This window comes from Zonotrichia leucophrys, chromosome 4 (assembly GCF_028769735.1).
Source record: "Zonotrichia leucophrys gambelii isolate GWCS_2022_RI chromosome 4, RI_Zleu_2.0, whole genome shotgun sequence".
Classification (NCBI taxonomy): Eukaryota; Metazoa; Chordata; class Aves; order Passeriformes; family Passerellidae; genus Zonotrichia; species Zonotrichia leucophrys.
In genome coordinates, this window is record NC_088173.1 from 50,159,697 (window position 1) to 50,181,913 (window position 22,217).

Here is a 22,217-nt window from a genome sequence, read left to right on the forward strand (position 1 = left end):
CTCGCCCAGAGCTGGGGTAGAACCCAGACCCGGTGTCCTTCCCCACACGGCGGCCAGTTCTCCTTTTGTTACACCACCTCCCCTCCCGCCTAAGGCGGCCCTGCCCCTCGAAGGACACACCTCAGAACAACTCTCCTGAGGGAGTGAGGCGAACTAAAGCAGCAAAGCTGATCCCTCTCAAGCTTCCAGGCCAAGCTAGCGCTGCAGTTAAAGGGTTTGGTACCTGCACCTGCTGCCCTGGTCCTGCTGTGGAGGGTTCCTCAGCGCTCACACCCGCGGACAGGCGGAGCGCCCCTAAGGGTTCACGAAGCTGGAGGAGCCGAGGAAGTGCCGGCTGCCCTGAGGCGATGGCCTCCGAGAGCCGAGCAGCGCTCCCCCCTCAGCCCGCCGGTCCCTCGGAGCCGGGGCCGGCCCCTCTCGGCCCTTCCCGCCCTTTGTGAGGGGCGCGGCCGAGGCGCGAGGCCGCCGCTGCAGCTGAGGGAGGAGCTGAGGGAGCGAGGGCGCCCCTAAGCTTTGCCCCTGTGCTGCCGCCTCGGCTTCAGTAGCGCTTCCCAGCCGCCTGCTTCACCTTCCCGGGCCGCTCCCGCCGGGCAAGGGGGGCACCCGAAGCCGCCAGAGCCGTGAGGGAGCGGGAGCAGCCGCTTCCCCGATCCCGGCGAAAGCGCCGCGTCCGCGCTGCTGGGTGGGGGCGGCGCTTCCCGCCTTCCGGCTGCTTGCCGAGCTCCCGGCTCCTGGGCTTGACCTCGCTTCAATCACAGTCTGCAGAGTTACACTTAAAACACTCTTCTCGTTGTTCAGCTTCCTTGATCGATGCAAAAAAAAAAGGTCCTGTACAGTAGTTAAATTTTATTACAAGTGTAATAAACTTCATGATTTTTAGCACTAAGGCAATCACAGTTTCATAAGTTATATATATATATAATTTACACCAGTCTACATTGACAAATCAATTACTGGTCACATCAACGAGGGGTTTGTGTTATGGCAAGTAAAATTTTAAGAAAATTCACAGTTAATCTGCAAGTATTGTAAAGATGCAGGATCATATTGCACATCATAAAATGGACGCTGAGGAGCAGATTTACAGTGTTCCAGCTATTCCTTCACAGAATATACATTGGTCATCATCATGATCATGCAATAACTTCAAATACAGAATGGTATCAAGTACCACAGTAAACAGTTACTCACAATGTAAGTTTTAAATAGAGTAGCAAAAAGCTGTTAGGTTTCTCTTTAAACCATATTTAAGTTCTTAAAATATAATAAAACACTTTGATAAAATCAAATGGAGTTAGGGTTGTCACATTGTACTTTTAATATTCTTCTTTGTCTTTTCCTTTCTTCTCCTTTTCATCTTGTAGTGCAGTACCAAGTTTCTTTATAAGGACTGACAAAACTTTGTCCAAAGGATCCATAACACCACGCTGCAGCCACTTAGGGATAGTAGTCCTTGCATGGTGAAAGCCCAGCTTTTGGAGGATGTAGTCAACACCAACAGGATCAATTTTTCTCCCAGTCCAGGATATTAATCTAGAAAAGCAATAAATAGACTCAGTCTCAAATATATAAATATAGCAAACAGGCATTTGTATATACAGAAAAAAAAATCAATTTTCCCCAGTGTTACTCATGGCCAACTTAAATCTAACAGGCATGGTTTCAAACTTGATTTAGACACATAAGCTCAAGATGATCAATGGAACATCCTCTCAAAGGAAGAGGTGAAAAACCTGAAATTGATGAGTTTAAAGTTCACTGTATCCTAAATCAGAAGCGCCTCCAACAATGCCTTTAATGTGCATAAAATCTAACCCAGAAGTTAATGCACAGCCAAAGAGACTGCAGCTACTAAAGCTGCTTGTTACCTGAGCGTGGGTTCCAAATGCCAAGTATTGCACATAAACTCCCTCCAGTCAACTGTAGTGTAGGTAATGCTTTCCTCTGCCTCTTTATCAGTGGAGCTGTCCTCAAGGACACCAACAGAATTCTTCTGCCCTGGACGAGCAGCCAGAATGCGAGGAGGAAAAATTGCTGCAAGGGGGAGAGAGGAAAAACACCAGTCAGACATGAGCAGCTCACTTGGATTCTTTTTGTACAGTTTAAATAAAACAAAAGCACAAGTCTCAACAAGAAGAGGACCACCTCATGTTTCCAGATTTTCTGCAGAAGGCCACATATTGCTTAAGAATGACCATGCCAGATTTGAATGCTGCAACTGAACATTAAAAAGGCAGAAAAGTACATAATTCTGAAATCAGAAAAATGCATGTCTTAAAAGGACCCCACAGATGAAAGGATTGTAATAGCAAGAATAAAGCTTTCTGAAAGTTTTCATCTGCCTATACATCTTATGAAAAGAAAGATGGTATTTAACTAAAAATAACTAAACTAAAAATAGGAGACTTAAGAGTATTTGCTCTAGACAAGTGTTACTTCCTCAACAACAACTCACCTTTTTCTTTTTCTTTTAGATAAGCAGACACCAAGTCATGCAGAAACATGATCAGTTCAGCATCCATGGTCACACAGATGTGGTCTGTAAATTCAGTTACCACACTGCATTCCACCTTTGGTTTAACACTTGTATCTACAGCCAGATAAAAATAGCATCAGTACACTTACAAGTACATACAGTAAGTCTAAAAGTACATAGAATTGGAAGGCAAATCATTTGAAAATAATATTTTCATTGAATCAGCAACTTTTGAGAGGAAGGACCACAGTTAACATTTTAATAAATATAAGGAAACCAAGCCTATGAAAACAGCCAGTGTAGCTGAAATGTTCATATTCATTTCTTAGTTGTTTTCTACAGCAACCTGTCTCTGCACTAGATCTTCACTCTCTTAAAAGAATTGCCTCTACATTTTACTACAAAATGTTATTTTTTCTTGCAGATCTGCAGCAATTCTCATTAAACCTCTTATCAGCCCACTGCCTTTGTCTTTAACTCCTAATTTGCAAGAAATACTTTTTCACCAAGAAAAACCAAATTATGTTTTACTGTACCTTGTAATGAAGGCTCTTGGGGCTCTTGAACATGAATAGATTTAAAATCCAGCTGCATCCTTGGCAATGCAAAGATGGTTTCAGTTTCATGGTTGTAACTGGAGCCACCCCTGAAGCCACTTAACAAGCTCGAGCTCTTCACTGTTGTGCTGCTCTCTGGATTGTTGGCATCAACATTCCGCAGCAGGTTCAACTCTACAGGAACAATGGGAGATGTTAAATCAGGACAAGGCAAAAAAGTTAAGAGAAGTCACTTGTAAAACTGCTGCTGTATGATTATTGAGAAGATTTTTATTCTCCCAAAAGCGTGTCTAGAAAAGGTCCATCAAACTTGTTGTTTGTACACTTGGGACGCAGCAGCTTTCCAACAGCTCCCTGTGCAAGCAGATCCATCCCCAGGCTGAGTGAAGCTGACTCTAACCTTCATTCCTCGTGGCTGTCACGTAATTGAACCACTCCTTGACGCTGGCGACTCCGTGCGGGGGATTTTCGTGGCGCCGCCGCGTTATCTTGGTGATGGTGGCCATAGGGCTCTCCAGGGCGCCACAGGGCTTGGTCACCATGGTGTTGTGGCCCAAGTGAAAGTCCAGGGTTTGAACAATGTACGTGGAGTGCTCACTGGTGCCTGCATTGGAGGTGTGGGCAACGTGGTATGGGAGAGGAAAAAAAAAAAAGTAAAAGCAGCTTAGTGAGGGTAGGGGAATTTTCTCTCATTCTCCTACAGGTATTTAATATGAATAATTAACGTGCCAGTGGTATAAATGCTGGTATAAAGCTTAAAAACAAGAGAGAAATCAAATTCTCAGTATCTACAAACAATAAAACTTCACAATATTAAGACTAATATAAGCAATACGATCACCAAAATTCATCATACAGCTGGGAAAGACTACACAAACCGAGCGAATCCACTCGGTAGGCTCGTTATCAGGGACATACCCAGTACACTTGAAAATGTACTTTATTCCACACATAAGGCAAAATTGTGGTAAAGGTGTGGAGGGAACAGATTATTTTTAGATAAATGGTATATTTTTGGGAAATATTCTTCATTCAGACAAAGAAAATCAATTTTTGATTTATTCTCATGTAATAATACATCATTAAAAACCCATTTAAAGAAATTTAGAGGAATGAGTAAATAGTTTAAATTACCATCTTCCAAAACTTTCTGAGCTTCTGTCCAAAATGCAATATTGGGTTCTTCCAGGTGAAATAAGGCCCACGATTTTGAGCGGAAATTAGGTCCATGAAAACAAGCCAGGGTCATATGGTTCCCATGCAGGCTCATGGATCCTCCAAACTGCATGCCATCTTCTGGCAGTGGCATCTGGAACAGGGATATGTGGCACCCAGATACCACTTTCAGAACTCCTGGCCAGTGGCGATGATGGGCTGCATCCAACACTGCAGAGCAAACGTGAACAACAAACCTCAGGCAAGATGCAGAAAAAGCTGCTGGCATATTTCTATTTTTAGGAAAAATTCCCAGGAATTGCGAGTGATACTTTCTGTTTTTCCCTGACACTGTCTCCTAGGTAACTTGTGCAATTAAAACATTTTCATTGGGAATCATTTTTTGGTAGCACTTACATTGCTCGTGTGAGGTTCTCTCCAAGTTGTTTGCCACTGTCTTGGGAGGGAGATAAGGAACAGGTCCCCACGTGGACAGAGCTCGCTTGCTTGTATCAAACTGCTGCGTGAAGAACTCCTGGAGCTTCATTCCTATTTTGATCAGGTCTGGTGTAGTTGACCTCGAAATCATCACTTGGAAGATATCCCATTTCAAGTCCCCATGGACAAATATCTCACTAGATATTAAAAATAGCAAGAAAATTAACAGTTTTTTTACTGTCAATTCCCTACTGACAATAAAAAAACCCACAACCAAAACCAAACAATGAACCCTTTGCATTCTAGCAAACACATTTCTGGTTAGCAGTATTGGACAGAAGACATTTGACATTATCAAACATCATACATTTTAAGCACAGGAAATATCATCACCTTTTATCAGTCATGCTCGAATCCAGATTATTATACAGATTAATCTTCCATTCATCCTGCAGTTTAAGATCAGCATTACTGAAGATTCCCATGAGGATACTGGATCCCATGTAGTCAACACGTGCTTCAGTAGAACCCATAGTAATTTCAATTTTATGATTGGGCTGCTGGTTTGGGTGCTCAGAAATATGAGCTGAAATAGAACCAAAGCAATAGAGAAACACAGAATTAAAGAGATGAAAATCACTTTTTCCAGTGATATCACCTTTATTGACTGGAGCACTTTCCAACTTACCCACCATCTCCAAGGTGTTAACATCTATGGTACCTCCAACAACCCCTCCTCTGGAGTCCAGCTGGGACCTTCCCAAGCCCACAGACATGCTGATCTCCCGATCTCTGCTGCTGCCCACAGACAGACGGCCCTGACTTTTCAAACCACTGGTGGTCCACCTACAACAGAGGTCAAAATAGACAACAACTTGCCAGGCTGCCAAGAGAGAAACTGAATCTACTGGAAAGCAGTAAATAAGGTGGGGCTTAGGCATATGTGACTTCAGGATTAAGCAACTACAGTATTCAAGAGGGAATTCTCAGTCCAAAACAGCAAAGGGTAGGATTTTCAAGCTAAAAATCAACAGACTGTAAACAGTCTGTGAGGAAAATATTGCTTTTTTGCCCTCAAAACACCACCAAGTGTTAAAACTCCATCATATTTTATACTTACGTAGTATTGCCCATTACATTGCTCATATTCATTTGAACATTTAATTGTTTTAGGTTCATAGCAAACACAACCAGTGTTTCCCATGGTGTTCCTTGCTGGCTGCCTGCTTTATTTGACTTATTAAATGGAGTTGATGTTTTTGAGAGAGTATCTAAACAGAAAAAAAACAAGACAAAAATGTAAGTTATTCCCCATATAGGAAAATATTCCACATACTAGGAAAAACTGGCAGAATATATCCATTTTGAATATTACAAAAGGACTGACAAGCACAATATTTATAAAGATCACAAAACCATGAGAAAAGATAAGTGAGAACTAGAGGATTTGCAATATGCATTGCTTTAGCTATCACAGAAATTGACTCATAGATAGGGAAATTTCATGGAAAATATGCTAACAACTTCCATTCACCCATTTTAGACATTTTTACCTTCTCTAACTATTGACTCTCCAGTGCCAGACATTGTGGAAAAGAATATTTTCAAAGCAGTAATGGCATACTTCTTTCATAAAACTGCTGGAAATACTTGAAAAAAAACAATGATACAAGTCATTATCTACTCACCTCTCTGAGGCACTGAAGAGTCAGACACGCTCCTGGATCTTGTGACAGCTGGAGACTTGAGGCTGTGAGATGCTGTCCCGGGTGACATAGTGCTGCTGGCACTGTGCTCACTGAAAACATTGGGGGACTGTGCCATGTGAGTGAAGGAAGCAGACTGGCAGGGCTGCTCCCATGTCCTGCAGTATGCTTTTCTCGAGGATTCAGGAGAAAGGTGCTGGCTCACGCCTTCAATTGAATCTGGTGTGCCAGGGCCTGATGCTACTGGAGAAAATGCAGCACAGGAAATACAGAAAAATCATTTCATTTGTGTCTAACCATATCCTCACGTACACTAAGAAGTACTAAGAAATAAATGTATTTCATTTAACATAACTCAAAGTTTTCTACTCTTTTTTTAATATATCATAGAACTACAGAATGGTTTGAGAAGGGCCTTAAATATCTGGTTCCAACCCTGCCACGGGCAGGGTTTATTAGACTGGGTTGCTCAGGGCCCCATCGTACCTGGCCTTGGAATATGCTCTTTAAATTATTACTTTATCACTTCTTCTGTCTAGGATTTCCTACAAGACATCTCTGAGTGACTGCATATGGAATAAATCATAATACATTTACATGTATCCAATGATTTAATATGACACAGGTAATAAATGCTTATAAAACTCCTCCTCTCTTTGAGTAACAAATTTTTTTTGTGATAAGTAGCAGTCTCCTACCTGGCAGATTTATTGTCTGATCACCCAGGAAGAGCCTTCTAGCAATGCTTCTCCTGTACCAAGCCCTGGGAAAGGCCAGGATCTCGCTGAGGCGGCGCATGTCATACTTGAAAGAAGCAGATCCTATGTCACAGACAGCTGAAAAAGCACATGCACACAGTTGTAAATACCCAGTAATAACAGGTTTTGATAACCAAGTCATATTCTCCTTCACCTAATAGTGTTGTCTCTGCTGTCATGAAAAAACAGTTTTCCTAAGGTGTTGCTATTTCTTCAATCCAGCCATTAGATAAAAATGCATTTCATAAAGACACAGTAGAACCCAAGAATACAGATTATGTTGAGTCCTGCTTGTGTTGGATGTGCCTCAGACTCCTCAATGGGAGGATTTTAATGGCAAATTACTCACAACCATCCTGCTATTTCCCCAGTAAGTCAGGATCCCATGAGCAGGGACAGAAAATAAGCACACAGATCTTCCAAGAGTAAAGTCCATCAATGGAACAGCAGTTCTGTAATTAGCTGGGATTAAAATGAAAAAAGCATTTACCAGATATGTTGATCAAAGTGGTGTCTATTTTGCTGGTAGCTTTGCTCACAGACTGACTCTCAAAAAAGGAGGAGCCTCCTGAACGCCTGATGCGTGACAGGCTGACTTTGACAAACTCCAGGTTGATGCTCAGGGAGTCCTTGCGGCCAGTGACCGAAGTGGGCTCCTCATCCACATTCCCTACAAGCAGGAAGGAAAGAGTTTCATCCTGTGTGATCCCTTCAAATCCGCAGTTCAGAAACCTGTGCCACACTTGAATCACGCTCATCAAAGCAAACAAAACCTCATTCCGTACCCAAGGCTCCCGATCCTGGGGTCAGCACAGTCACAGCTGATTTTTGTTTCCCAGCTCCATAGGGGTGGAACACATAAAGGGAGAAGTCAGACATGCAGGCAGTAAAGCTCAGGCCTGAAGAGCTGCTGCTGGAAGTCGTCAGATCTGACTGACTGCTGCTGTGCCTCGTCCTGCCCAGAGGGCTGCCGAGGCCAGGGGATGAACCTGGGGGCAAAAAATCAGATTTTTAAAGCATTGTCAAACATGAAATAATGCTTAATGGTAACAGCAGTATTAAACAGACCAAATACACTTCAAATTATGCCCTTTATCAGCAATATAGCTTAAATATTCTGAATCAGTCAGCAGTCACACACGTATTACCTGGTGCTCCAGATTTACCAGCTGAATTCTTGGAGCCACTCTGTGGAGTACTGCCACCAATGGACACACTTTCTGATGGGTATGTTGTGCCTAAAGTTTCCAGTTCTCCTCGGTTGGAAGAGAAAACAAGATCCAGGGAAGGCAACTTCAGCATACACTCAACTCTGGATACTGGCAAGCAGCTGAACTTGATTTGAGAGGGCTAGCAGGCAGAAAGAAAATAAAGCATTCAGAAGGGACACTTGACTTTTTTCTTTATGAAGTTTTCTTCAAGAGCTTTTATTCCTTAAAAATTAAATTTAGAACCATGGCTTGTTTAAATGACAGTGACTAAAGCAAGTTACCCCCCTGAATGTTGAGTTAAACCCTCACCTGGACTCGTACATAAACCACCACATCTACAGGGAAGGAGGAGTATGCTGATGTTGAGGATGACACCAAGGATGTTGTGGACTCTTCCAAGGGATCTTGTAAATCAAACTGTCCCATGTCTTCATCCTGGGAACTCACAGCTTTTAACAAGTACAAAAACTCATTAGAAAGTGGAATTTGAAGGGGAAAACAGCTCAACACCAAAAAAGCACAGAGTGCCAGAATACAGCTATGCAACTGACCTGTGTAATTCCTTTCAATGGGTGTGATGGGAATGGTTTCAAGGGCTTTCTCCAGGAAGTCCAGGAGGCAGGGGCTGATCACCATCTCCTCTGGCAGGGACTGGAGTGCAACCCATGCGTAGAGTTTAGCAGTTTTCACTCCACCGCTTCCTTTCCCTTTGGCTGCAACATTGAGGAGATACGTTTGCCTAAGGTAATAGCACTGAGCAGTAACTGATAAACATTAGAAGGCACTTCATAACTTATCAAGCTGTGCCCTCTTATTTTCTCTATCATCTGAAGAGATCTAGACCAGGTCTGCTAGAAGAAATGAAGCCATTAAGTTTTCTCTTTGCAGAAATAACCATTAGTCTGTAAGGCTTAATTGTAGTAATTCCATTGCTCATGTTCTCAACCAAGCACTCTGTTGTCATTGTCACCACCTCACTTTTTAGAAAATAGCACTGAAAGCAAACACAGACAGTTCTTCTCCAAATACCCAGTGCAAAGTAACCACAGCCGACTGGAAATGAAAGTGGTATTAGGAAAATTAAATCAACAAGTCTGGAAAGAATATCAGTTTAAATAGAGAAAAATACATCAAAAAATTAAAACTGCAAATGGCAAGTCCTACTATATTTATGCAAAGAATGACTAAAGATTCTAAACCATAATTTTTGAAAGCTTGGAATTAGCCAGAGGACAAACAAATAAAAAGGTTACTCTCTTGTAAATTTGTGGAAGAGGAATCTTGAATCCATGCTCATCAAAATATTAATATGCAGAGAAGATATAAGTACCAGCTCACTTGCTGTCTCTATGTTATACAGCTATTAGAATGAATATACATCAATAGAGTCATAGATTTAAAATTCTCCAAGACAAATATAGAAATTAACTACTAAAACAGAGATTAAAATCCTTTCATTTGTTAAAAAAAGAGAAAACACTGACTTCCCATTCTGTGCAAATTATTCTGTCTCATGTCTCTGACAACATGGTCCTATCTTACTCTTACTGGAAACCAAAGACAATACAACAAGTTGTCTCCATTCCAGAGGAAGAGTACTATTATAAAAAAGTAGTATAAACAACAATAGGCGTTTTTCAAAACCATTCAAGACTAATAAATACTTATAGAAATAAAATGCATAAAGAAATAAAGCAATTACAAGCCAATCTGCAGTCTTGGGGGGGGCATATATATTATCATACAAGTGCAATTTCCACACCAAATGCAGAGCTTACAGACATTTAACCAGCAAGACTCAGGATCTGGACATCATGTGGTAAAAATTCAAAGGCAAAGATTAGAAAGGCAGAGTAGAGAACAAAAGTGAAGTAGCATAAACCACTATGCAACATCTGGTAATCAAAGAGGATGGCCACCTAAAGGAGTAAGAGCTAATGGTTCAACAGCATGGAGAACTGAGGAAAGTATTCCCATTTCACTCTTCTCTCCCAGCATCTCTGGTGATTTATAAGGTAAAATCCTCAAGCACAACTTCCAGTTATTAATTGTGCTTGGTGATCAAGCTCTGGCAAAATTTTGGCTTTGTGTTTAAAGCAGCATTTCAATGCCAAGGAGAGAAGAGTGAATGTCTCAGAAATTGGAGGTGCAATCTACATGCCTCTGGATCCAACAGGAGGTAACAACAGCCTCCTGCTTGAGAACAGGAATCATTGGAGACACAACAAAGCCTGTATTAGAACTCATGTTATTCCAAATCATGGCTATTTAGAGGCCTTCAGTGGGTGAGACATTTACAGATATTTACACTGCTTTCCAACATTCTTTGGTTAAATGAAAACTGGGAGAAGGCAGTGACAGCCCAACACTGGGATATGGTGACTATGACAAAAATATTACTGAGACTGCTTTGGCAAACAATGTCTGAAAATGCAGCTTCATGAACTGCATTTTTGCTTCTGGGGTCAGGTTTCTGCAGCTAAAGTCAAACCTGGATAAACACAGTGCTCCAGGTAAGGTGCAGCCAGATCTAAAGGCAGTAGATTACACCAAGGGAAAAAAATATCCATGAAAGGTTCAGAAATTTGTCCATAAGTACCTGATGGGATGGGTGGGGGTTGGGGAGGAAGTAAGGTGTTAGTCTTGCTGTGGATAGTGCTAGAGAGAGGAGGAGATGTGGCAGTATCTTTCATACCATACAGCTTGGACTCTTTGGAAAGGGTGCGTGGCAAAGAGGATCCTCGAGAAGTGTTTGGAGATTCAGTCTTTAGAGTCTTGGAGTTGTAGTGCAGCTGGAAAGCAAAGCAAGATCAAGTTACTTCACACAAAGAATTCAACTGCTGTACAGCCATTTGGTGCCACTCCTTCCCTCCAAAATTTATTTCTTCTCATTTTTACAGAAATATCATTGTAATATACATTACATTCCAATTCACATCCTATACACAAAAAGAACTGAAAACTTAGTAAAAAAATAGATAAATTAATAAACTATTAAAAAATTCAACAAAACACAGAGAAACAACGGAAATTCATGATTTAGGAACACTAAAGCTTGTTTCTCTCTCTGTTACATGACATGCACCCTGTGCCACCTATGCACAACTATGTCTTTGTGTGGTGGAGCTGTTCCACTACTGAACACAGGAATACAGAAACCGGCACAAAAAAACCCAAAATACCTCTGAACCCAGGAGTTCACACCTCCTCCATGTGCACAGTAGACTACTACTGAGAACACAGAACATAACAAAAGTTGTAGAGAATGTTTAGTCACTCCTGAATTTGACTAGAAGCAGCAGGGAGGACCTGAGGTATAACTGTTATCCCAGAGCACAGCATGGAATACATGGTTCTTCCACACTGCAATACTAGAAAAGCCAAGCTGTATCAAGTGAGGAGCATTTGATTCATGGCATTGCCTCAACAGAATTATATCAAGTTTTTGTTCAGCAGCGACAGATTTTTCCCTGTTCTTACTCCATTAGGATTTCAAATCACAAAATACAAGGACATTTTTGTTGAGACCTGTTCATGCTAGGATATAGACACAAGGATTAAAAACCAAGGAAATGTACAGTTGGACTCTGTTGGAAAGAAAACATTGTCACTGCCTCCCTGCTGAGTTATCCCTTCATTTTACCTTTACATCCACCCCAGGAATATAAAACACTGTTGTTTCCACATCACTGGATTTTGTCTGTAGAGATGATGGCACTTTCTTGCCAGCAAGCAAGTGAGTAGTAGATGCATAATTAGTCTGAAATTTCTTCTTTTTTGAAGGAGACTCTTGATCCAAACTCCTGGAACTCCGATCATAGCTCCTGAAACAAATACCCTCATGTTATTAAAGTAATTTCCTGTGCCACATTGGGCCAGAACAACTTATGGTGCTGTTATTAAGCAGTGATAATTAATTGCTGATAATAAACTACTGCACACATTTCTTACCTTCGCAAACTGATGTCATCGTGCTCTTGCTGGAGCATCGTGGGATGCAGCACACACTTCCCACAATCAATTTCCACCCTGATATCAAGCTCAAAGTCAATGTTTCTCTCCGTGGTGGTGCCAGTGACGCTCCTGTTGGTGGGGGTTGTTGGCCAGCGCTCGGTGAACAGCTGGTGCACAGCAGCAAAGCCCGTGGCTTTCTTGCGAGAGGTGCTCCTGCACAGGCACAGGTGGGGGGCACGTATCAGCAGGATATTCCCCTCAGCAGGGGCTACAAGGCTTTCCCAAACTACTCCCACTTTGTAGGATCTTATGAGAATATTTTGGGGAAAGGCCTTAGCTGATATGCAGCAATAGTAGCAGAAAAAAAACGAAGCTTTTCTTAAACTCTCAATCAAAAAAGGAACAAAAATATGCACACACAATCGATTTCATATTTGTAAGTAGCCACATTTACACATTCAGTTTGTGGAACTACACCCTGTTCTGTGGTCAAAAGCCTCACTTTCTGTTGGGAATTTAGCTGCTAGAGACTGGAAAAGTACAAAACCGTGGCTAATTCCAAGTCCTGCACCTGCTAGATAGCGTGTCCTTGGGCCTAGCTGTGGTAGGATAACAAACAGTGAAAGAGACATGAGAAAAGAGAGATGTAACCCCTAAGGAATGAGGAAGAGTTGATGGTATAGTTTAACCAATAAATTGCTTGGCTTACAGAATATTCATAAGCTTTTTACTCGCTGTATAAGTGTCTGATGCTCTCTTCAATAAATGGAATTTGCTTATCACTCATATTGAGTGTCTGAGTCTCCCCTCACCGACAAATGGCTCATCCCCGACAAAGGCCTCATTCCTTCGACAACTTTCCAAGTTTTTTTATTCTGTTCCAAGAGTTGGAATTTGTAACAGTTACCTCCTTTTCCAATCAGGATCACTCCTTCCCACACAGTCACCTCTAGTGAACATAACCTCACCTGCCTTCCACACCCACATCTGAGTGTATTCACTACATTAGCAACAGAATTCGTAGCTTGAAATTCAATATTTCAAGTTTGAGAACACTGAAAGCATATTTAGTTATCTTCTTCATTTCTGTGTGGTTCCTCAGGACTGTTACTTACGGTGGTTTCCTATAGAAATAGGTCCTCTCCCTTTCATGGTCATCGTCCTTGTCTGAGTCTTCGCTGCTGGAGGATAAGCTGTCATCCCGGCGTCCTTCTTCAGGCTGGAAGGGAATGCCGGGTGAGAAGACAGCTGGAGTTTTGGGTGAACCAAATACCGAGCATGAGCCTTCACTAGCAGATGAGTAATGGGAGGGACCATCAATAGTTACGGACAAAAGGTCCATTTCTGTCTCCTCTGGAAACTGATTGTGAAAAGACAAAAAGATAGTAAATTTCCACAGATTGGATTTCCACCGAGAATGCAGTAGATAGATCTGGAAATAAAGAAGCAGGCCTGCTATGAGAAACTCTCACTTCTGAGTTCCTCATAACACAGAGAGAGCAGGTAAAGGAATTGCAGGAGGATTATGAAAAAGAAGGGAATGAAAGCTTGGTGGCAAGACCTTTGCCATTGCCTAGTGATTGAGCTCAGCCTGGTAGACAAAGATTCGTCATGCTCTTACCAATTTAGAAGGAAAGGAAACATTTCATTTAAATTTAAGAACGGTTTTGAAAGCAAAGGACAGAAGGCAGCCCAAGTGCCCATGACTTGCAGGAAGCGTTAGTGAGGGCACGCAGGGCACTAGACAGAATGTACAGCAGCACCCTGGGCATCCCAGCCTGAGCATGGAACTGAATGCCCTCCAGGAGCCTCCTGCTTCTCACAGAAATCATGCCACAAGCCATTGTCCAACATTCAATTCTTAAAATGCCTGGGAAAAGCATCTACAAGTGTTAAACACCAGCACTTCCTATGCAGTATCACTGTAGAGCTACACAGCTGTTGTCTGCATACTCAAATTACAGCTCTGATGAACAACTGGCATGATGTCAGCAAAACACATTTTAAAAAAATATTCAACATTTGGTACCTCCAGGTGATTAACAGCTTTTTGGTATGCCAGCAAAACCTAAGCTAACTGGGCTTTTACATAACAACAACAGGCAGGGTAGCTTTGAAATGTGAACATATTTAAATGTGCAAAGCACATTCCCAGGTGCCATTTCCACCATTCTCTCAGAAATAGGCATTTATTTCCTGGGAGCATTAAGGAGAGTTAGAAAAGAGAAAAAGTACATTACTGTCTCTTCTGTTTGGTTTTTTTGTTTGCTTGTTTAGTTTTGCCTTTCCTGATTTGTTATGAGTTTTGGATTTGCTTGACTAATTCTTTAAAAAAAACTACTATTTTCTCAAAAGATGGTTTTGGAAGCGGTTAAAAAACTCAACTTCTCCTCAGGATATTAAGTTTTGGAACATTCCCTACTTGCTATTATTGGAAAATGTCTTATTCCACACTAAATATAAAAATTTAAACAGAAATTAAGAGTGTGAGAAGAAGTCCTCCCACCTGGTAATTATTTTGTACCAGTGTTGATTGCCATCACATTGGAACACAATGTGACATGTGAAGGCACACACTAAAATCAGCCTCCAAAGCACATTTCAATGCTAGACTTGGGTCACTTTACATCAGCCTTGCTCAGTCTTTAAGCAAAAAGTCAGTAATTCATTTTAGAAGAAGTTTTAAGTCTACATAAGGGTGCATCACCCATAAAACATGTTCCTCTACTTAGTTTATGTATTTAAATATTTTCAAGCTCGATATACATTCTGTTTAGCTCAGTGCAAAAGAGATGAAATATTGAAAAGCAGCTCCCTATGAGATAAATTAGTTCTCTGGCAAAGAATACTTGTTTCTGCTCAGAAATACCTGAAAATACCCTTCCCCTGGACAGCTGGATTGTTGTGCAATCCCCAAAGCTGTTTGATTCAACTTAATAGAAATGAAAAAAAAATATACAAATTAAAATAATTACAATAATCTCAATCATGCAAAATAAACATTTTAAATGTGAGAAAACATACAAAAAAAAAACAAAAAACAACCCCAAGCCAATTCAACAATCCATTTCAAATACTAAGGATATACCTGTACAGCTACAGCAAACTAATACCAATTTCCAAAACTCTAAATATATTCAAACACCAAAAAACCTAGGTGATTTTTTGCACACCTCTGACAAAAATTCCAAAAAAAGGACTACTGTGTGAGCCTAAGAAACAAATCAAGCCATTTTAAAATATTTTTCTCTCATGAGTCAATTTCTGCGCCAAGAAACCAAAATACATCTGTCTTCTAAGAAAATAAGTCTGTTTTTCAAAAACAAATCTGTAATTTGAGGCAAAGCAGACACAATTCAGGCTTGCCTGGATGTAATGATCTCATGAACTGGTGACCAAATGGCAGAGGAAATATAATTATATGGCATATAAAGTAATTCTTACAGAATCTTGTATGTTGAAGGTTACTCTTGGCCCAGGGGATGCAGCATCCACACGGATATCTGGGAGGTCTTCACTGTCTCCCAGTCGAGAGCTGCAAGCAAAACAAAACCAAAACAGCTTTTTGAGTTGTACTGCAGGATTTAGGGTCATGCAAACATTGAACTACACAAGTACAAGGTCACATGTAGCATTCTTTTAGGGAAGAAGAGATAAAATCATAATTGAAGCACTTGGGTACATGAAAAGGAAGGAGGGGGAGAAGAAAAGAGAAGGAAGCTGGACATGACTTGGCCAGCACTCTATCTCTGCTGATGTCTCTGTGCAAGCTTTTCAATCCTAAAGCCAACATGCAGAAATTACAGAAAAATAAGCCATTTGTAATCTGCCACATGGGACAATTATTTACACAGAAAAAAGCATCTCCCTTTCTTCTTCTCATTACAAGAGCCCTTTTAAAAGGCAGGCGATTGCAAATCAGGTGTAGAAAACAAGATTATTACAGTATGCTATTTTTCCTTATATACATGTTTTGAAATCAGGATTCTGTAGAAAACCCTAAGTTGTTCTAGCAGTGGAATCTTCTCAGTGGTTTCAGAAAAATGAGAAAAGCTTTTTAGAACATGCCTGCCTTGCAAAATGACCTCTTTCTAGCCAGTTCCACCACAAAGCTGCTGCCTGTGGTAAAAGGACGCTTGAGGCCCAAGTCCAACTTCTCCCCTGTCCCATGTGCTGCTGTGGCTATCACAAATATCCCAGATTCCCAGAGGCTCACCTTGCTCTGTCCATTCTCTTCAGAGGGGGCCTCCCTGATGCTGAAATGCTCTTTGAGCGGCTGTAGCTGGGTTTGTAGCTCAGACCCCACTTGTCTTTCAAGGAGGCAGCCTACACCAGAAACAATACGGAAACACAACTACTGAGAACACAGGGGAAAAAACTCTGGCAAGCTAAAATGCTACTGCACGTGGGAGTGCCAGCAAAGTCAAAGGGTTTTTGGGACACAAGTGTTACAGTATTCTCCAAGGAGCCTCCTCCTGCTCACCCTCATGCTGGATCTCCGGAGCTTTTTGCGGACGTCCCTGCGGATGTCGTTGACAGCCACCGACTCCAGCTGCTGATAGCGCTGAATTTCTTGGTTTATGGTCCCTTCACTTGCACCTAATTTCCTGGAGGTAAAGCATGGTTGAGTTACCTTACAAGGTATTATTTCCACAATTTCAAAACTCTTGTTGTAAGAATGCTTTCCCCAGGAACTAACCCATTTTCTCTTTTTTCCCAATACTTAGGACCAGTGCCAAACACAGCCACAGAATTATGAAAACGAGCATTTAACCTAAATTCCTAATTTCAGAAAAAAATTCCCACTGAATGGTGACAGCAATCCCATTTTAAGTATAAACAGTAAAACATGTATCCCTTTTCATTATTTAACATGTAACTACCAACCTCTGTACTCCCATCACAGACAGATCCATTTATAGTAAGTCTGTCTTGGGGAAAAGGGGGAGGAAAGCCCAAACAAGTCCAAAGTCAGAAAACACTATTAATAAAATACACAAAAGGTCAGGTGACATTAGTGAAATCTAATATAAGTTTTTCTTAAGGGTTTTCTCAAGTACAGTATAAGAAAGTTTTCAAGTTTCATCTTGAAAACATCATGTGCAAGACACGAAAAACAAGTTTATATTTAAATAATTTTCCTCTTCTTCCTAAGCTTATTACAGTTTCAAAGTAATATATTTTCCCAAAGTAATCAGCACGATAATATATCAAGATAGAAGTCTGATTTTGAATCAATAGGAAAAGGATTATAAATCAGTCATTAAAATGCAGAGTCAGAAAAACACAGACTAATCTGACACTTGTGGAACAACCCGAGAGATTTGAGAGAGCACTTGCACATGCAGCCTTTGCTTTTGGAGTCCTTTTCTTTTCAAATAGAGGCAACAACTTGCACTTAACCCTAAGAGTGCCACAAGATGTATGATACAGACATAAAGCAAACCCCACTTACTTCAGGTCATCAATGACTTTTGCTTGCTCATTGAGCTCTCTAATATCAACCAAACGCTTCATAAATTTCCTTCCTCGCTGTTCTCCAGTTTGGATACTGGAAGCTCCCTGCCGCCGGTGATCAACGATCTCCTGTTTAAAATGAAGATTTCATTCATGTCCTCATGAAAAACTGGCCATCAGAACATTGTGAACAACAGGCAAAGTGAATTTCACACCTTCAAATTTGGACTAGTGCATGCAAAAGAATCAACTCATGTGAACAGGCAGCTGATTGGATTTTTTCCAGTGATCCAAAGCCCATCATTCAGTTAGACACACTGTAACTACTACATACATGTCCCCATGAGCAGGATCTGCCTGCTTTCAAATGTGCTCTGCTAGGCTGGAGCAGCTCCCGCTTCGCTGAGCCCCAGAGATATTCTACAGGAACAGAGTATCGCTGCCTTGGGGGGCTCAAACCCAGCAGGTGATTTACAATCCGCTGCCCAAATGTGAGCTTGCGTGCCTCTCCACCCAAGGAACCTCCACCTGATTGCTGAACAACAAACAGGAGCATTAGTGTGCTGGGAAAATGTTTCCTCAGTCAGCCGGCTAGAGACATGAAGGAACAGCTTTTAAAATGGTTTTGCAGAAAACCAAAAAGCAAGGTCAACAGCATGCTGAGTAGAAGTAGGTTTTTATGAATTTTTTTCATGTTAGTTACTTACTCTCCTGTGAAGAAAACCTAGAAGAAAGCCACAGCTTTTACAGTTCAGCTATCTGAGGTTAGGTACTGTGTCCCCTCCATGTTCTCAAATCCAGATCGTTATTTCCACATAACAGCAGTAGAAATATGATCTGCAATTTGTTGCCTTTGAAAGATGGAGTTAGAAAACACACACACACAAACGTTTCTGATTTAACAAGACTTGCATGAGCTATAAAGACTCACGTGCTGGACTCAAGATTAAGACCTTTCCATTTGACAGAAGACTTTTTCCAATTAGTAGAACTTATTTTGGTGGAATCACTTACTGCATGGATAGTGGGAGACATGGTGTCAACTTCATCCTCATCTGAAAGGTCAGCTATGTTCACAGAGTTGAGGTCAGCAATGTCATCAATATCTTCCTCTCCTGTCAATGTTGTGAGGGTGTTGCCCAAAGCATTCAGTCTTTTCCCAATGTTTGGATCCATGTGGACATCAATACCACACATCTTCCACAACACATTCAGCGTCCAGGTTCCAGCACTACTACTTTCTGTGGTAAAAAAAAAACCAAACAAACCAGTTTAAACAGTTTTTCCTGTTTTAAAAAATCTCCCATAGTGAATTGTGTACCCATTAGCCAAGACAGTTCTTTGTAACTGAAAAACTATCTTTTCTGTCTATTCTGAGGAAAACACGTTCCATAACTGAAATGCTTAATGAAAATACTTCACAGTATTTCTTAAACAAGTGATACAACACAGGCAGACCTAATGAAAATACATTCTCTTCCAAGCAAGTAAAGAGCATCTCAAGCTTCAGCTCATACAAATGCAGGCAAGTACACTACTCCAAAACAGAATTTCTAACAGCAAGAAACATAAAGCATGTCTTTCTGCATGTACAAATGCTGACCTATTTTTATTCAAGTCTTGAACAATGATGCTGGAAGATGTCATATGTGTTCTGTGCCTAGTGAATATCCTGTCTGCCCAGGATTTTTCTGAGTGCCACTTTGCAGCATCAAAATACAGACTTCGCTCTAAGCATGACAACACAGGATATTGGTTTTCTTCCTATGTGGAAGTATGGCTAATACAGAGACTGACAGCTATTTCTGAATGCTCTGGAGAAGGTCCAGACTACTTAGACTGGGCTGAGAGGGAATTTGGGAAAAAGAGAAGCCTTTTCTGGGAAAGAGAGGGATGGCAGCTTAGGGTGCAAAGCCTCAGCATGAGGAAGATTGAGCAATCCCTAGGACAGGAAGCAATGCTGACTGTTATGGCAACTATTGCTGACTCTTCTCCAACCAAGTAAATTAAAACACAGTTAAAGGACTTAAATTTTATATTCTATGAATGCTGTTCTTATGGAGGACTTGATTAATTAAAACAAGCACATTACCTGCTGCAGCTTGGCCTGTTGTCCTGGAACACACTTCATAGGTACCATCTGGCACAACACCTACATGAAGCATACACAGCCAGTCACTGGCTAGGCAGCCAGGAAAAGCTGCTTTAGAGCAGCCCTTCCCAATCCCGCCCTCATTCTCCTGCCTGCCATAATTAAAGAATGACAAGAGTTCTAGTTTTATTTCTCATTGAAGGACTTTTCTTATTTAGTAAAGTGAACTTACTTGCTAACATACAAAACTCTAAATATGTATCATGTATAATACACATATGCATTGAATCAACTTAAAAACCCATAAAAATGTAGGAATTTTCACATTATATAAAAATATTCTACATTAGACTATTAAAATCTTACTGGGATCTTATGTAATTGTATAAAAGCAATGCATTCAACTCTTACAATATGTCTCAGGCAAAACTTAACTTACTAAAATTATATATAAAGTGGTAAAGTTCATATTAATAAAGGAAAGCAACAAAAAAGGAATATAACCTTTTGGATCTATATTATTTTGCTTTCAAAAGGCCCAAGTCTTTTCTTTAGGTTTACTGGGAAAGCTCAGCTGTTCTTCAAGTCAATGGCAAAGGCAAAAGTGGATTTCTATCTGAAATACTCTTGTCCAGTATGAAATCACCTGCACTTACATGCATTCATGACTAGATCTCCTCTTATTTCTGGTTTCCAGTCATCCCAACTTGTCTCAAAGCCATCAGCAAAGCGGATGCAGAAGTTTTTAAAATGACCTTTGCTAACCAAAGACTCTGAGGAGCAGGCAGTGATGAGTGTGCTTTCAATAGTCAGGACTAAAGCAGAGCCAGTGTCAAGATCTGCAGAGTGGTTGGACTGGAAAAGAAAATCACAGGGAGAACTTACTGGTCAGTGCAATGCCAAAGTGATTACATTTCCTAAATGCCATTTATCTTTCCCTATTAACTGACCCCTGCTCATATCTCCTTGGATTTTTCCTTCTCTGCAGAGAGTTCCAAAAGCATCACCTCTGCCCATACAATGCCTTGCATTGCTGATTCCTAAATTCAACACCTACATTATACATTTATTTGAGCAGTGGGAGTCAAGCTCATCTGGAAAAGGAACAGAAATCTAGGTTTGATCAAGGGCTATATATATAATCCATATGGCCCATGACCAGAGAAGACAAGCCAAGGATCAATTCTTTTCTCCAAGAAAAATGACACCTGACTTGACTGAACAATGACAAAAAGTACCTTTAATTTTTATGTGATTTTTTTTTGTGTTTATTTTGATGTAAATGTACAGATTGATAAATTTCTAGCTCTGAATATGCACAACTATAATTATGTTTCATTTTAATTTATATTTCCTTTTATAAACTAGACCTTTTTTGAAGCTTATATCACCTGGTTCTTGTATATGTACACCACACACAAATGGCTGTTTTAACAGACTTGCAATAATCATGCTTTTGCTTACCTGGGGTGTGTTTGTGATGGGCAGGCAAATTCCTAAATCATTGACAGTCAGCTGAAGGAACAGAGTGCCAAAAGCCTGTGCAGAGGTTTGCTGGATTCCAGGCAGCATATCCACCACTTCTTTTGTGGCCATGTGAATATCTTTATGCAAAGCCATTCTCTGTTCATTCCAGTTGTCATATGCTGCCTTGTAGTTCAGCCAGAACAGCACAGCTTAATGAGGAAACCAAAAATGCTTAATTGAAATCAACACCTTAAAAAAATAATGTATAAATTCTTTTTGTAATCCTTTTTTACAGCTCCTCCATTACTTTAAGTGAGAGGATGTGTAACAATGGACACACACAGGTTCAGGGTGCAGCAATCAGGTCATGCTTCAAAGGACAAGATGGACAAACTTGATCATTTACCAAAGCTAATCCACTGAAATACAGAAAGTCCTGCTGTTCTCAGCATTATTCATCTGTGAGGATTTACAACAGCAACTTGCTCCAAACCATCTAATCATCTCAACATGTGGAATTTTTGATGTGTGATGACAGATTTATCAATCTGTTGGCATGGGGGACATCTCCCAAATTTCTCAGCTACTTAACATGAAATACAAAGAATCTTGAATAATCAAACCTTTTGAGAAAAAAAAAAATATCTCCCTCAGTATGAACACAAACTTGCAGCAATTGTCTCTACAGTACCTCTGTCAAAGGCCACAGGCTGGGCAAAAACAATGGGTCTGTTCAGAGTAATGAGCACAGCCTCCCTGTCTGATGAGCCACTGATTTCTTCTCTGAGAGCATTTCTTAATCCAATTCTTGTCTTGAAATAGGCAACTTGATGGAAGTCTGAGCCAGCTTCTTCATAAACCTTAAAACATTACAAAAAATGGCAAGAGGGAGGGGTTTGCAGCAGGGAAGAGTTCAGGGATGGGGAGGGGGAAGAAGAAAACCCCA

The 22,217-nt window shown here is 40.8% G+C and overlaps 2 protein-coding genes across 16 annotated transcripts in view; both read right to left on the bottom strand.

The window, feature by feature from the left end:
- The window catches only part of ADAD1 (adenosine deaminase domain containing 1), a 32,185-nt gene extending 31,439 nt beyond the window's left edge, over positions 1 to 746 (bottom strand). For 5 of the 6 annotated variants that reach the window (XR_010439955.1, XR_010439958.1, XR_010439957.1 and 2 more), the window contains exon 1: positions 224 to 746. The gene's annotated coding sequence lies outside the window, so the exon portion shown is untranslated. Of the gene's footprint in view, positions 1 to 120 lie in introns of all 6 variants that reach the window. The other variant, XR_010439956.1, reaches the window with a different exon arrangement.
- An 85-nt stretch (positions 747 to 831) lies between these two features.
- Positions 832 to 22,217, bottom strand: part of BLTP1 (bridge-like lipid transfer protein family member 1) — an 86,069-nt gene continuing 64,683 nt past the window's right edge. For 3 of the 10 annotated variants that reach the window (XM_064711607.1, XM_064711608.1, XM_064711605.1), the window contains 31 exons: positions 21,963 to 22,131; positions 21,269 to 21,480; positions 20,461 to 20,659; positions 19,805 to 19,864; positions 18,727 to 18,953; positions 17,711 to 17,841; positions 16,739 to 16,862; positions 16,472 to 16,581; positions 15,700 to 15,790; positions 15,125 to 15,187; positions 13,371 to 13,615; positions 12,253 to 12,468; positions 11,945 to 12,125; positions 10,901 to 11,093; positions 8,853 to 9,014; positions 8,611 to 8,750; positions 8,239 to 8,440; positions 7,876 to 8,079; positions 7,581 to 7,760; positions 7,031 to 7,168; positions 6,315 to 6,575; positions 5,747 to 5,897; positions 5,315 to 5,472; positions 5,020 to 5,212; positions 4,606 to 4,823; positions 4,168 to 4,419; positions 3,434 to 3,637; positions 3,013 to 3,207; positions 2,456 to 2,590; positions 1,869 to 2,034; positions 832 to 1,533 (listed from right to left, as the gene is read on the bottom strand). In XM_064711607.1, coding sequence (XP_064567677.1) covers positions 1,317 to 1,533; positions 1,869 to 2,034; positions 2,456 to 2,590; positions 3,013 to 3,207; positions 3,434 to 3,637; positions 4,168 to 4,419; positions 4,606 to 4,823; positions 5,020 to 5,212; positions 5,315 to 5,472; positions 5,747 to 5,897; positions 6,315 to 6,575; positions 7,031 to 7,168; positions 7,581 to 7,760; positions 7,876 to 8,079; positions 8,239 to 8,440; positions 8,611 to 8,750; positions 8,853 to 9,014; positions 10,901 to 11,093; positions 11,945 to 12,125; positions 12,253 to 12,468; positions 13,371 to 13,615; positions 15,125 to 15,187; positions 15,700 to 15,790; positions 16,472 to 16,581; positions 16,739 to 16,862; positions 17,711 to 17,841; positions 18,727 to 18,953; positions 19,805 to 19,864; positions 20,461 to 20,659; positions 21,269 to 21,480; positions 21,963 to 22,131 — 5,397 coding nt within the window. In that variant the 3' untranslated portion in view covers positions 832 to 1,316. Of the gene's footprint in view, positions 1,534 to 1,868; positions 2,035 to 2,455; positions 2,591 to 3,012; positions 3,208 to 3,433; positions 3,638 to 4,167; positions 4,420 to 4,605; positions 4,824 to 5,019; positions 5,213 to 5,314; positions 5,473 to 5,746; positions 5,898 to 6,314; positions 6,576 to 7,030; positions 7,169 to 7,580; positions 7,761 to 7,875; positions 8,080 to 8,238; positions 8,441 to 8,610; positions 8,751 to 8,852; positions 9,015 to 10,900; positions 11,094 to 11,944; positions 12,126 to 12,252; positions 12,469 to 13,370; positions 13,616 to 15,124; positions 15,188 to 15,699; positions 15,791 to 16,471; positions 16,582 to 16,738; positions 16,863 to 17,710; positions 17,842 to 18,046; positions 18,248 to 18,726; positions 18,954 to 19,804; positions 19,865 to 20,460; positions 20,660 to 21,268; positions 21,481 to 21,962; positions 22,132 to 22,217 lie in introns of all 10 variants that reach the window. The other 7 variants (XM_064711615.1, XM_064711612.1, XM_064711611.1 and 4 more) reach the window with 7 other exon arrangements.